This window comes from Ahaetulla prasina, chromosome 4 (assembly GCF_028640845.1).
Source record: "Ahaetulla prasina isolate Xishuangbanna chromosome 4, ASM2864084v1, whole genome shotgun sequence".
NCBI classification, from domain to species: domain Eukaryota; kingdom Metazoa; phylum Chordata; class Lepidosauria; order Squamata; family Colubridae; genus Ahaetulla; species Ahaetulla prasina.
The window spans coordinates 32,319,221-32,332,705 of record NC_080542.1 but is presented as its reverse complement, the minus strand read 5'-3'; the positions used below and the strand labels follow the sequence as shown (position 1 = coordinate 32,332,705).

The following is a 13,485-nucleotide window of genomic DNA, read 5'->3' as shown; positions in this document are numbered from 1 at the left end:
TTTTTGGACCTTTTGGTTTTCCCCTATCCTATATTTTTGTAACTTTTTGCTTAAGGAACTGAAAACTTACAAACTTTTTCATAGTATTTTGATTGGTTCCCATAATGGTATTGTCCAAATGTGGTTTTCTTTTTTTGAAAGCAACATTCAAATACAGGATATGAGCATGTAACTCACCATCTATGTTCACACAGTAGGTCCCCCAAATCAATTAAATACTTCATAGATACAATTGCACAGCTTGCTAACATTGGTTAGTGTGTTTCTCTGTGGCTTACACCATTCTATGAATCCAACACAGTTGGTTAGTTGATGATTCCGAGTGAAAGCCCAGAAAATGAATTAATTTAGTAGCCAGGCTAAGCATCCCGTATGTATTAATTTAACAATGCAACTCAGCTAGCTATGTTATGCCCTAGTATAAATAGGAAAATAAAAGGAGAAGAAAGTTTTCTGCAAAATGAATCAGAGGATGGGGTAGGATTTAGTTTTATTTTTTGCTTTTGTTTTCCCAACTAAAATCTAATATAGAAAGAAGACTAATATAAGTTTGGCACTGAGTAATGCTGATGCAACCATAACTCAGGACGTCCCAGGATTCTCTTTGGCTTACCCTTAGACTCGTTCCCTAACATTATGGCTAGGGAATTCTTGGAGTTGAAGATCACACAGCTTAAAATAGTTGAGGTTGAGAAACACTGGTATGGAGTCACATGTATGGGGGAAATTAGGATTAAAAATAAAAGAAACATCTTTTCAGAACTGTTAAAGGTGGCCTGAAATGCATTTTTTCTTACTCTTCTTTCTCTTTTTCTTGCAAGCTGCTGTCCCAGTTATGTCTGACCTCCCTGCCTTGGGCAGGAAGACCCTCTGCTGCCGCCGCCGCTGCCTCTCCTTCTCCATCATGTGCTCACATGAGGGTATGAAGAGCTGCTGCTGCTGCTGCTGCTGCTGCTAGCACCATCGCCGCTGCTGCCACTGTTGCCAAGAAAAATATGGATGCTTGTGGGAGATGCTGGACAGACCAACCAATCAACTAAACAACCAACCAACCAACCAACCAACCAACCATATTCCTCCCCACTGCCCTCATCCTAGTAGCAGCAGTGGCCGATGGTCAATGATGAACTCAAGGGACTGAAGCCAAGGAGGGGTTCCTTTCCCATAGCGGCAGAGGGAAATGGCCTTCCACCTCGGCCTCTATTTATTGTTGTTGTTTGTTCCGGGCAGGGACCTAAGAATGTGAATGAGAAAATGTGGCTGCCCACGCATCCTATCCCGCTGCTGTGCCACCAGATCTTTCTGGTGGAGCAGAGGGAGGAAAAGTGAGGGGATGCCTCTATTTCCTGTTGCCATGTGCCACATATTGGACCAAGCAGCCCATCTTGGCCAGTTCCCCTTCCCTGCCCTGCCATAGGTGCTAAATGTTCCGCCAGCACTTTTCCTTTCCTTTTCTTTGCATTGCTGCTATGAAGGGGTCCCGTTTCACCTCCTGATGACAAAAAAAGAGGTGGTTGTTCAAAGGCCAGTTCTTCCCTCCCCCCCCCCCCGCCCCGCCTTTTCTCATCCCTCTTCTCAACAAGGGGAGAGCATTGAAGCCAGGAGGAACAAAGCCAGTGTACCTCCCTCTGCTCACACCCACCCCAAAGAGCAAGTTGCCCCTAGGCCTGATACACCAAACTTCAAATTATGGATGCCTGAATATAAAGTTTCTTCTGTCCAGAAGCAGCTGCTTCTCGCCAGAAGTCAACAAATAAAAAGAGTTCCCTCTTTCTCTTCTTTTCCCCTTGCTTTTGCAGCTCCCTGTTCCTCCAGATGAGAGAACGCCTGAGGAGGAAGGAGGAGGAAAGAGGACTAGAAGTTATCACCCAAACTCTCTTGGTGCTGGCATGAAGCAGTCCCAGTAGATAGTGGTCCATCTGGTGTGATGGAGCATCAGATTTATTTTTCTTTTTTCTTCTTGGTTTTTTTTTTTTTTTTATGAGAGCAGAGAGTGGGGAATTCAAGTCCGAGATGCTCAAACTGGAAAGAGTAGACCTCAGCCTGTGATGGTCACTGGAGATAGAACTCTGGACTCTATTGATATGGCACACAGATCTCCCTTCCTCCAAGACTATTGTAATATAAGAGTTGTATTTTCTGTGTATATCTGTGCTGTGGAATCTCGTGTAAATTGAATTTCTTTTTCGACCGCCATTACAGGTTCTCTGTTAATTTAATAATGTGTCCTGCTACCCCTCTGCCCTGCACGCCAATAATTTTTATTTGATGTTTATATATTTTCACCTTTATTTTACATTTTTATTTCAGTTGTTCCTTCCAGGGAGAATGTGTGGGTGTGAGGGGCAAAGCAAAGGGGTAGTTTTGCATGAAAAAAATGGGTAGGGGAGGAAAAAAAAATACAATCTTGGAAATCAAATCTGTCAGGGAGATTGTGAGGGGTAAGCAGGAAGCTGAGGTACTGGAGGAGCTATCTTCTTCTGGTCCCCTTCGTTCCCGTTTGCTTCCAGGGAAGACAGAGAGGGAGGGTTACGAGGGGAGTGAGCTAAGAAATGTTTTTAAAGAAAAAAGAAAAAAAGTTTGAAAACGTTTTCTAGGATCTGCAGATTTTTTTTTTATGAGCAAGGTACAGAATTGACAAAAGGATTTCTGTCTGCGTTCTGTGAGGCAGTTCCTGACATTCTTTGCTTCTACTGTATTCTAGCTTTTAAGAGCCTACCATTCTTCTAACAGAACGAGAGGTTGGAGCGAGATTACAATGCTCTCTTGCTCAGCCCAGCACTGCTTGTTTTCAGATCCTGCACCCAGAGCCTTGCCTATGGCACTGCAATACTGTAAACTACTTTCAATACAACCAGCATTTAAAAGTTAACATAGCAATGGGAAGAATAAGGCTTATAGATACATATATTTATTTTATTGTAGATGCAGGAAACTAATAATGTGGAGCAGCTACCACAGATCCAGAAATGCAGGCTGCATTACATAGTAGTGCCAGAATATAAATCTTAGGTCTTTTTCTTTCGTCCACTTTTATTTGGTAACATACTTCTTGTCCCTTATTTCTTGATCTTTGAAGGGGAGGGCACCAGAACCACATCCTGCTCTGGTCTTTAGAATCTTGTTTTATCTTGCTAGCATTACCCTTTCTACCTGGCATGCCACCACTCTACTGATAATATGGTGCTTTCTCTGATGTAGTCTCAATATTGATACAAAAGAACTGGGAGCACCAAGGATCAGGTTCCCACTTGGCAATGGAGTTCACTGGTGAGTTGGGCTACTTGCCATTTCAACCCAAACAAACTTACAGGAATATTGTAGCAATAAAAGAGAGTGTGTTGCCCATCTCTTTCCTGTCAGCAACTCTCCACATGGTATATTTCAAGAGCTCCCATCCCCAATTGTCCCTTCCACTTTTAATACTCCCATAGTTTTATTTTTCCATCTCTTCTCCTACCTTCCACCACCAATGCCTCAATGCATTCTGTCTGCTCACCTGATTTTCCTAGGACTTTTCCTTCCCTGCCTCAGCTGGTGCTTCAGTGCCACATCTCCCATTCAGAAGGCCTTGTTCATTAAATCCAAAGTCTATTAGAATTGAAACCCATTGAACAGTGAGTAAGTAAGCTCACAAGCACCCAGAATGTGGAATTGAGTCTTTCTAGACTAAGCAATTCTTAAACAATCTAGAGGTCAAAAGCCTTTCATCCAAAGGCTTTGGATTTTGCCAGCCTCTCTTGATGTCCAAGACTCAACCCATTGCTTTCTTCACCTCTTCAGTGACAGCTACTTTCCTCTTATATTAGAGGGGTGGGGGGTGGGGAAAAATGTCCAAGAAAACACAAACGGTTATATTATCACTGGACACCAATATGTTTAAGCCCCTTCCTCCTCATAAACAACTCCCCTCATGGTCTCTACAACTCTACAACTTTCTTTCTATAAATATATAATAAGGATGGGCCTATTCCTATTTCCTATTAGCACCTCCACATCTGGTCCCATCAGATCATAGATCTGTATTAGGGCCCACATTGTGTATTCTGATAACTTGGTACCATCCGCAGAATGATCTATTATAGATATAGGCTCCAAAATGAAGAGTGTGCAGTATCTTTTGCTGCCATCCAATGGTTGTCAGGATTTGCCTAACTATAGAAGTCCTCATCCAATGTCAACTTAGTGTACTAACTTCAGAAACCCACATTGGAAGCAAATTTATTTTAAAACACATTTAGTGGTCAACACTCACTAAAAAGGTGCCATTCTTAACAGAATTTTAAAGGATTTCTTTTCCTTATGCAATATAGAGGATCCAAAGAAGAACTAATCAAGAACAAAAGGCACAGAAACAAGGCATTGCCCTATTCTCCATGGCATCCCAAAGGTTTCTTCCATTTAATGAGGAAAAAATATATGCCCCTTTCCCAATTCCCTAAAATGTTGATATCCTAGGATGACCAAATCCCTTAAGGCCACTTCAGCAAATTGAAGGCTATGGAGAAAACACGCAGCAAGTTTAGAAGCAAGTTTTAAAGTTTATTGTTCATGAAAACTAGACAAAGTGAAGGCTATAAATTAAAAAGTCTGGAGAAGAGCATCCATCATTGGAGTGGAGAGAGAAGATTACTTTTATTTGAACCAAAGCAGGTGAGTCTCTTAATCTGAGGGCATAAGGAAGTTCAGATTTGAGCTTGGAGTCAATCTGGCACATTTGTTTTCAGATTCTGTTCACACTGTTTACTTCTTGAAGCAATAGGTTCTATCTACACCCCCTGACCAAATTCTTTTTTCTTGTGTTTTGATCTTGTTCAAAAATCTACATCTGAACAAGTGAGACAAACCATGAATTATCCTCAGCCAAGTTCTGTTTGCAATTTATCCTCACTCTCAGTCTATGGGATCCAGTCTTCAGCTGGAGTTCCCTATTTGGTTTAATGTATCCAATTTTGACTTCCTGAGATTCAGTGCAATAGCTAGGCCTCAGATGCAGAAAAATAGTATGATGCAAGAAGGGGAAAGATGATACAACAGATCATTTGTACTATTTGTCAAGTGAGGGATGCCAGCTAATATATAAGCAAAAATGAGAATATAATGGAGGTTGTAAAATAAATCAATTCTTAGCACCTGGTTAAGAAGATTACATAAAATACTTTAACAATATTTTTTTTGTAGAATAGGGTATATAGCCTATGGCTGAGCCGAGAAAAAAAAAAGGTTACTTCTGGGTCAGCATTTTTATTCTGCATGACTTTGCCTGAAGCACAGAATGTTAATGGTGGCTTAAATAGCAACATCTTTTCCAACTTCTGTCTTTTCTTTTTACAGTTATGCAAGAAATGGATCTGATATCTTGAAAGTGGTAGCACTAGAAACCTAGTTCCTGAAAGTACTATAACCAGTTTAGCTGTGATGGCATTCCAGAAAAGATTCTCTAGCTGGTGCCATAGTGCCAATATATTGGAAAAAATTCCAGGTTATGAAAGCTGCTGTATGAGGAAACAGTTGTCCATATCAGATTCTTTGGTATCTTCATAAAATCTACAAATATTCAGAGTTTCTTCGGCAAAGGGCAGAAATCATACGACACCATTACAGTTTTATGTTGTCAGTTTTGCCTTTTGTTATTCTATGAATAAGCCATGAAAATAGTAGTTTTCCAAAGTGATAGACCAGAAAGAGTTGGGAAAGGAGAGATTAGTAGGATGGGGTTGTAGGCAAGCTACTTAGAATCATTGCTATTAAGTAGCAAACTTGTAAAATACCAGTAAATAATAAATAAAATATTAAAATGGTTGTGAAAAGTAGAAAGCCAGGTTAGGTAGTCCTATAATTTTTGATGAAGGCTGCTTCCAGTGTTCCTATCCCAAAAGAATTATCACAGATCAGACACTGAGGATCCAATGGGCAGAATGACAGGCTAAGTAAAGATTGTAAAATTGAACATGATTTAATTCAAATAGATCCAACTTTCATAAGTGTTGGACTTGTATTTGTAACCTAATCACAATTGTAACCTAATCACAATTCAGAAACAAATATTGATGCAAACTCACACTAGCATGAATCATCTCCTATTCTGGCTCATTCACTAAGACTGATTTCCTCTATTTGGTTCTTTTCAGAGGTGGCAGGTTTGATTCCTCTTGTAGCTGACATTGAAGTTGCACTCCAACAAATTTGGAGTTCATGAGTGAGGGAAAACAACTACAGCACAAGTAGTTGACCTATTGCTCAGAAGTAAGCTGCAAGTGCGATGAAGTTCTCAAACATTTAATAGCCAAGGAAATACAATAGACAATACGTATTCCTTAACTCAAGGTGAAATGTCTTGTTTAAAGTTTGATCTCACTTAACATGCCCTGACTTGCAAAGGATAACCTCCCTACCCAAATAAATACCCAATTGCTCAGCAAGACAATAGTTCTATGAGTCTTCATCCCAGTAGGAAATTTTTTATTATTATTACAGTATTTTAATCAAAAGCAATTTCAAAAGGAAGATTTTTAGCAGCAAACAAAGAAGTGATGTAAATTGTTTGTTACATCTCTCCTTTTTTTTGCCAACTTTATATCAACTCTAAGCTGCTTTGCTGCCTTCTGAAGAAAGATAGAAAATCCTTTTTGCCCCTCCTCCCCAATCTTAGGAGGCTTTTTGCAAAGATAAGGAAGAGGAAAACATTGCTGAAAACAACAGCCATATATTTGCCCTTGTTTACAGTTTGGCTCTAAAAGTCAAGGTGTCATCATCTCCCCTAATTTTGGCTTATCCAGCAGAGGGCGCTTCAGTGTTCCTGCTGCTCAAATATGGTAGTGATTGTCCTGCAAAAGGAAAGAAGATTATTTTGTTCTTGTTGGTGGTAATTTCCCACTGCATTGTTATTACTATAATTTTACAGGATTTTATTATAATGTAGCAATGATTTCTTAAATTTGCATCCTGTTCATTCTAGAAATCATCAGAGCAACACTCAGTTATTGGAACATTAGTTATCATATTCAAGGTTGACCAAAGTTCTAAATGGAAAGGTTGTTTAAAATCAACTAAAACTGAGGCTGCAAAATCAGATCTGAAGAAAGAAAAAGGACTTTGTGCTACTATGGAAGGAGGAAGTTTTCACTTACTGAAATAAGGCTCCAGATAATTCATCTACGATGCTTCCTGCATAAAATAGAACAAGAGGTTCTATTATAGAACAATAGAATAAGAGGTTCATGTTTCTAGAACAAGTTCAGGAAGATAAGAAGAATGATAGTTAATTTGCATCTTCTTGTCTCCAAAAAGCATACATAGGCTGGGTTCATACATCACACCAAACCTTACTGTAGTTCATTGAATAAACCACAACTGAATGAGTTTGCATAACAGTCAACTATTAGCCATCATTTAGAAACTGCAGTGGCTACAATCATGCAAGATGCTAAACTAAATAAAATGTATGGCTTAGTGTGATACAGTATGTGCATTCAATTATGGAAATGTCTGGGGTAGGAAGGGCTCCCTCCTGTTTCTTCTCAATGACTTGAAAGATGGCAACTCAATTGAACCAGTCAAGATTTGAGCTCAGGTTTACTTTATACCCTGACTGGATTTGACATCCTGTCCACTAAATAAACAGAAAAAAATAACCTACTGCTCACCTGGTGCACAGGCTGTCTCACACACAGGACAAATGTAGCAGAAATGACAATACTGTGTGAGGAAAAGAACACAAGTGTGATAAGATTACTGAATATTCATGAAGCCAGACTTGCAGAAGAAGAAAGAGAAGAGACGGTGGAGGCAGAGAAACTGAAATACCAACCTGGCAGCTCATACAGTAGTCACTGCTGTCCCCATCTTTACAAGGGCACTTGTCACACTCCTCACAATACTGAAAAAAAGAAAGGGGAGGAAGAAAAGAGGTAGTAGGATGCTTAGCTGGGGGGAAATATTGAAGTATTGAAATGTTTGCAAAAATCACCCCAAACCCAGCAAGGATTATAAATAATCTTCATCCCTTCATCCTGAAAGTTGAATTGAAAAGAAAATGGGTGGAGCAATGCTCAAAATAACAGAATAACAGAGTTCGAAGTGACCTTGGAGGTTTTCTAATCCAACCCTGTGCTCAAGCAGGTGATCTATACCATTTTAGACAAATGGCTGTCCATTCTCTTCTTAAAAGTCTCCAATGCTGGAGCACCCACGATTTCTGAAGGCAAGCCGTTCCACTGGTTGATTGCTCTTAGTATCAGGAAATTTCTCCTTAGTTCTAGGTTGCTTTTTTTGTTTTTTTCAACTTCCATCCATTGCTTATTATCTTGCCTTCTGGTGCTTTGGAAAATAGGTTGACCCGCTCTTCTTTGTGGCAGCCTGCATATAATGCTGCATAGGAGGGCAGCAGTATTGATGTATTAATTATTTCAGCTTATGTACTGCTTCATTTGCCAAGACTCTGAGCAGCTTACAGTAAATAACACAAAACCAAAGCATAGGAAATCAATAACGTAACTATAATAAAGAAAAGTTTTTTCTCAGAATAGGCAGTTACTGATGTACTGTTTGAACTTCAATCACATAAGTCTTTGTTGAGGAGCAGGGCACTATTATAATATTTTATATTTGTACATGTGTACATACACACATACAAAAAATAAATTTAGATATGCTAGTGCTTCAGCACATATGTATACTAAAAAAAAGAAATATCTTTAAAAGCCATATTCAACAGATCTATCAAAATTGCAGGTATATATTAAGGGTCTGCAATGATCAAGTTGCACCCGTTGGCAATGCCTTAAAGAAGCTGCATTTTTTTCTTGGTCTCACATCTGATTTAAAGAGGTGCTGACATGCTCAGCCATATGCATGCTGAATAATCTTTTCTTCATCAAATCCAGCCCGATATATAGCCCAAGGTTTCTGCCTGTCTCTCTTGCTCTTTTTCTCTCTATCTCTCTACTGTATCTATCATCTACCATGTCTTTCCATCTCTTTACCTAATCAATATATTTATATCCATAAACATATACACACATCTACTCACATGTAATCTGTTAGTAAATAATGTAAGTGAAAAATTAATACATAATTTGAATAAAACAATCTTGAACTAAAGGATTTTTCAAGTTTCTTTACTGTTCTTTTCCTGGTGATGCTATTTAATACCCTTTTAAATAGCATCAATATATACCAAAGATTTTCAGTAGCTTTCTAGAATAAATCTGAAGCTAAGTGGGTGGAAAAAGAAACAAGCTAATTTGCTAGGGTTGCAACAGTTTAACAATCTTAGGAAATATGGACAGTAAATCTGTGCCGGATGAATTATCAGAAAATATGTATATGCAGGTGTACACAGAGATACACAGACATATAAGACTATTTTATTGTTTTTTCACAGAGGATTCTGAGCTCATCTACTTCATATATGCGTACTAGATAAGCAGAAACAGTGTGCATATGGCAAGGGAAGAACAAGCTACACGTGCCACATTCCTGTGTGACTTGATCTCTGCCTGCCAAAATACTGTCTCTGAACCAGAATGTTTAGATGAGGAGCAGACCTTCTTTGTTGATAAGAAGCAGATGAAATAGATTTTCAGCAAAGACCTAACCAGAAATAAAGAGAAAAAAGGGGGTGAAGAATCCATGCCACAGTGCAGTCCCCAATGCATTGGTGGAAAGACAGAGGCACAAAAGGCATCCTTGTAAAGTGTGTGTTATGTAATGTTCCCAAATTAGTTTAATGTGAATGAAAAGCCATACCACTTTGGGATTAGAATAAGAATAAAGAACCAGCGATCCTTCAGAATTTGCTGAATGAGAACTTTTACCAGGTCTCACCATGGGCCATATTAGTGGGGGCACTACAGGTCAGCAACCTGTAGTAGGTTCCTAACTGGGAATAATAAACTATCAAAATCTCATGCAAAGATTTTCCTGCATTACCTTGCAGAAGGCACAGTAGTGGCAAACAGAACCTGCTTCATACTCATTGTCTTCACCTTCTTCTTCTTCCTCTTCATCCTCATCCTCATCCTCATCTTTAAATTAAAAGAGACCATTATGGTTGTTCTCTGATTTATTTATTTTTTTGGTAGGCTAGTTCTAGAGAGCATAAACAGAGTAGGAAATGGGATCCACAGAGTAGGGACTGAACAGGAGATGGTTGGATTTTTGAGTTTTCTAAAGGAAGTATAAACTTCATTTGATCTGAAAAGAGGCTGAAAGCCAAGAATAAAAGCATTAGGTTATTTACCTCACCTTGCCAGAGTACTGTAGTAGATCTAATTTCTATTATTTACAAATAGTGTGACCTTTGAATTATAGCAGTGCTATAATTCCATGCTATAACTCAATTCAATTATAATTTAATTAAAGCATGTCTACAATTGCTACAATTATAGCAATTATAAATGTGATAGCAGTGTTCCAATATTTGAGGGACTGCCACAAAGAAGAGGGGGGTCAATTTTTCTTCCAAAGCACCAGAAGACAAGACAAGAAACAATAGATGGAAACTTAATCAAGGAGAGAAGCAACTTGGAATTAAGGAGAAATTTCCTAACAGTGAGAACAGTTAACCAGTTGCCTTCTGAAATTGGTGTGTTCCATCACTGTAGACTTTTAAAAAGACACTAGACAGCCATTTGTCTGGAATGATACAGGGCATCCTGCTTAAGCAGTGGGTTGGACTAGAAGACCTCCAAGGTCTCTTCCAACTTTGTTATTCTATAATTCTGTTATGGGTGCTGTAGTCCTATATACTTGGGCTGACAAGTGGGGAAAAGCTGGAATAAGGTCTTGGAGACTGGATTGATTAGAACAAAATTTTCAGATTCTCTGAGAAAGGAGGCTATGATGGGAACTGAAGCATGTATTGCTGGCTCTCCTCATTATATCTGCTTTTCCCAACACATTTTCCCCCAACCAGCGGTTTTCCAGATGTAGATATTAAATTTCTTTTTCTATGATGGTTTGAGAGCAGGTTGGACAAGATTTCCCCCATCAATCATATACCTCCCCACAATATTCACACATTTCTCACCTTCTTCCTCTCTATGGTGCTTTTTGGCTTTTTCATGGGCCTCATGTTTGTGATGCTTTTGTCTGTGTCGTTCATGCCTATTCTCATCTTTCTCCTTAGAGTCTCCTTCATCAGACTCTTCTTCTTTATCATCATATTTTCGATGGTGATGATGGCTACTTCGTTGATGCGATTTGTGAGCTGTATATTCATCATCCTCATCTTCACTACTATCATTGTTTTCTTCTTCTTCTTCTTCTTCTTCTTCTTCTTCTTCTTCTTCTTCTTCTTCTTCTTCTTCTTCTTCTTCATGATGGTGATGCTTATCGTCATCGTCAGCATGCTTTTGGTGATGCTGTTGATGATGACGAACATCATTGTCATCATCGTCATCATCATCATCATCATCATCATCGCCATGATCTCCATGATGTCTATGATGGTGGTGTTCGTGTTCATTATCATTATTGTCATCACTGCCATCATCTTTATGGTGTTGGTGGTGGTCATGATGGTCATAATGTGATTGACTGTCATCATCATCTTTATCATCATTATCACCATCATCATCATCATGCCTTTGATGATGGTGTTCATCATCATCTTCATCATCATCGTCGTCTTCTTGATGCTGATGGTCTCCATGATGGTGCCTCTCTTTGTCACTGTGGCGATGGTGGTCTTCATGGTAATGGTCATCATCATCATCATCTTGGTGATGATTTCCACGATGTTCATCTTGATGATGCTTGTCATGGATGTCATCATCATCATCATCATCATTACTATCATCATGGTGGTGATGGTCAATGTGATGATCAGCACTATGATAATGATGATGTTCTTCTTCATTGTCATCATCTTCATGTTGAGAATGATGATTTCCTTGGTAATGTCCAGCATCCTTATCCTGAGCAGCATGATGGTGAGCATGGCCACCATCATCACCATCATCTTCTGTATGTTGAAAATGGTGTGCATCATGGTGATGCTCTTTGGGATGATGATGTTCATTTCCATGGTATTCTACATCGCTGTGGTGATGGTGTTGTTGACCCTGTGTTCTAGGAAGCTGGAATGAACAGAGGAGGACCAGAAGAAGGCCAAGCATACAGACTTTCCAAGAAGCCATGGTAAGAGCCCTGCTGCTTGCACCCAGAATTCTTAGTGGAGATCCCGAAGACAGGCAATCAGGAAAAGCAGACAGTGCACAAGGAGAATTCAGGGGTAGAATACTGTTTCCAGTTATGGCTTATTTGAGTGACGTTTGCAGCTGGCCTAGATTAGCCCTTCAGCTCACAGCCAATGGTTGCCTGGCCCAGCCTCTGGGATAGATGAGAAAATCAAGCCATGGGCTTCCTGCCATGCCCTTATATGACAACACTGGGCTGGAATGAGTTGGGAAGCAACATTAGGGAACTAAACTCTTTGCCATACCGCCATGCTATTATTAGCTGTTCAGAGCAACTGCACATTAGTCCCACAAAGTAGAAGCCAGTTTTAATGCAATGAGAAATATGAGCTACAGCTCCTAGGTGGGTATCAGTCTGAGAAGTGTGTAATCTAGCAGAATCCTGGTTTCTTTGATTGTCTGGGATTAGAAGAAGGGAATCTGTCCTTGAAAGGAGAAAAGGACCTTGTGGATTTAGAGCCCATAGTGGGATTTCATTAAACCAAACAGTCTAAAAATTGGACTGGAGAAGATGATAAAAGAATAGAAATAACAAGTAGCTTGTTGTAACTGCTATTGTGTATATGTGTAATTATTTTCATTGAAATGCTGGAACATGACAATTTTAGTTAAGCTTGCACTAAAATAAAACAATATAAATACATTGTCAACATTTCCTTCTTTGACTCACTGGTGTTGGATGAAATGCAATGCTGGACAGACTGAAAGGCCCATTTGTGAGTATCAAAATAGTGAAGTTCATGAATAAGGAAAAGACTTGAGTATGGCGTAAAAAGATTTGGAGGGTGAGGTTGAAGGGAATTATGTGGTCAGAAGTTAAAGAGATGGTCCAGGGTATTTAAAGAGGGAGAGAGTGACCTGGAAGGGACACACATTCTCAGCAGTCTCAGGAATGTGCTGATGGGTCCTGGGAGCTGAAACTGAATCCAAAGTGCCGGCTGAGATCTATAAATACCTGTGCTGCTCTACCACACTCCTACTGATCCTGGTGTTCTGTTCTCTGTATGACACTGGAAGAAGGATCCATAACAGGTTATGTCGAGCCAATCAGACTCTTGAACACCACCAGACTCTAGGAGAGATTTAAATGTAATGTCTTTTAGGCTTAGGCATGGGGGGAAACTACTCAGGTGTAGATGCTATACCTAAATATCAACACAAACCAAAATTCATGCAACAGGACCTGATGAACGGTCTGCTCTTTTCCACAATCTGCTACTCTTCAGATGTCTTTGGAACATTGCTCCCACATTATCCCAAAGATGCTTTTTCAAAAAGCAAC

General features: G+C 39.5%; 2 protein-coding genes across 19 annotated transcripts in view; one reads left to right on the top strand and one right to left on the bottom strand.

The window, feature by feature from the left end:
* Window positions 1-3,703, top strand: part of PPFIA3 (PTPRF interacting protein alpha 3) — a 96,462-nt gene extending 92,759 nt beyond the window's left edge. For all 18 annotated transcript variants that reach the window (XR_009154862.1, XM_058180575.1, XM_058180573.1 and 15 more), the window contains one exon: window positions 822-3,703. The gene's annotated coding sequence lies outside the window, so the exon portion shown is untranslated. The remainder of the gene's footprint in view (window positions 1-821) is intronic.
* A 201-nt stretch (window positions 3,704-3,904) lies between these two features.
* On the bottom strand, window positions 3,905-12,343 carry HRC (histidine rich calcium binding protein). The gene is made up of 6 exons (XM_058180589.1): window positions 11,033-12,343; window positions 9,934-10,028; window positions 7,811-7,879; window positions 7,647-7,698; window positions 7,131-7,167; window positions 3,905-6,827 (listed from the first exon to the last, which is right to left on the bottom strand). Exons 1-6 carry the CDS (start codon window positions 12,141-12,143, stop codon window positions 6,791-6,793), a joined length of 1,401 nt encoding a protein of 466 aa, XP_058036572.1. The 5' UTR covers window positions 12,144-12,343; the 3' UTR covers window positions 3,905-6,790.
* Between the last annotated feature and the right edge of the window lie 1,142 nt (window positions 12,344-13,485).

Excerpts from the sequence above, each read along its gene's own strand:
- HRC (XM_058180589.1), bottom strand. The coding sequence starts at position 12,143 with ATGGCTTCTTGGAAAGTCTGTATGCTTGGCCTTCTTCTGGTCCTCCTC. Across the intron at positions 10,029-11,032 it reads GCACCATAGAGAGGAAGAAG|ATGAGGATGAGGATGAGGAT; the intron begins GTGAGAAATGTG and ends TTTAATTTAAAG. Across the intron at positions 6,828-7,130 it reads TTATCTGGAGCCTTATTTCA|GACAATCACTACCATATTTG; the intron begins GTAAGTGAAAAC and ends TTCCTTTTGCAG.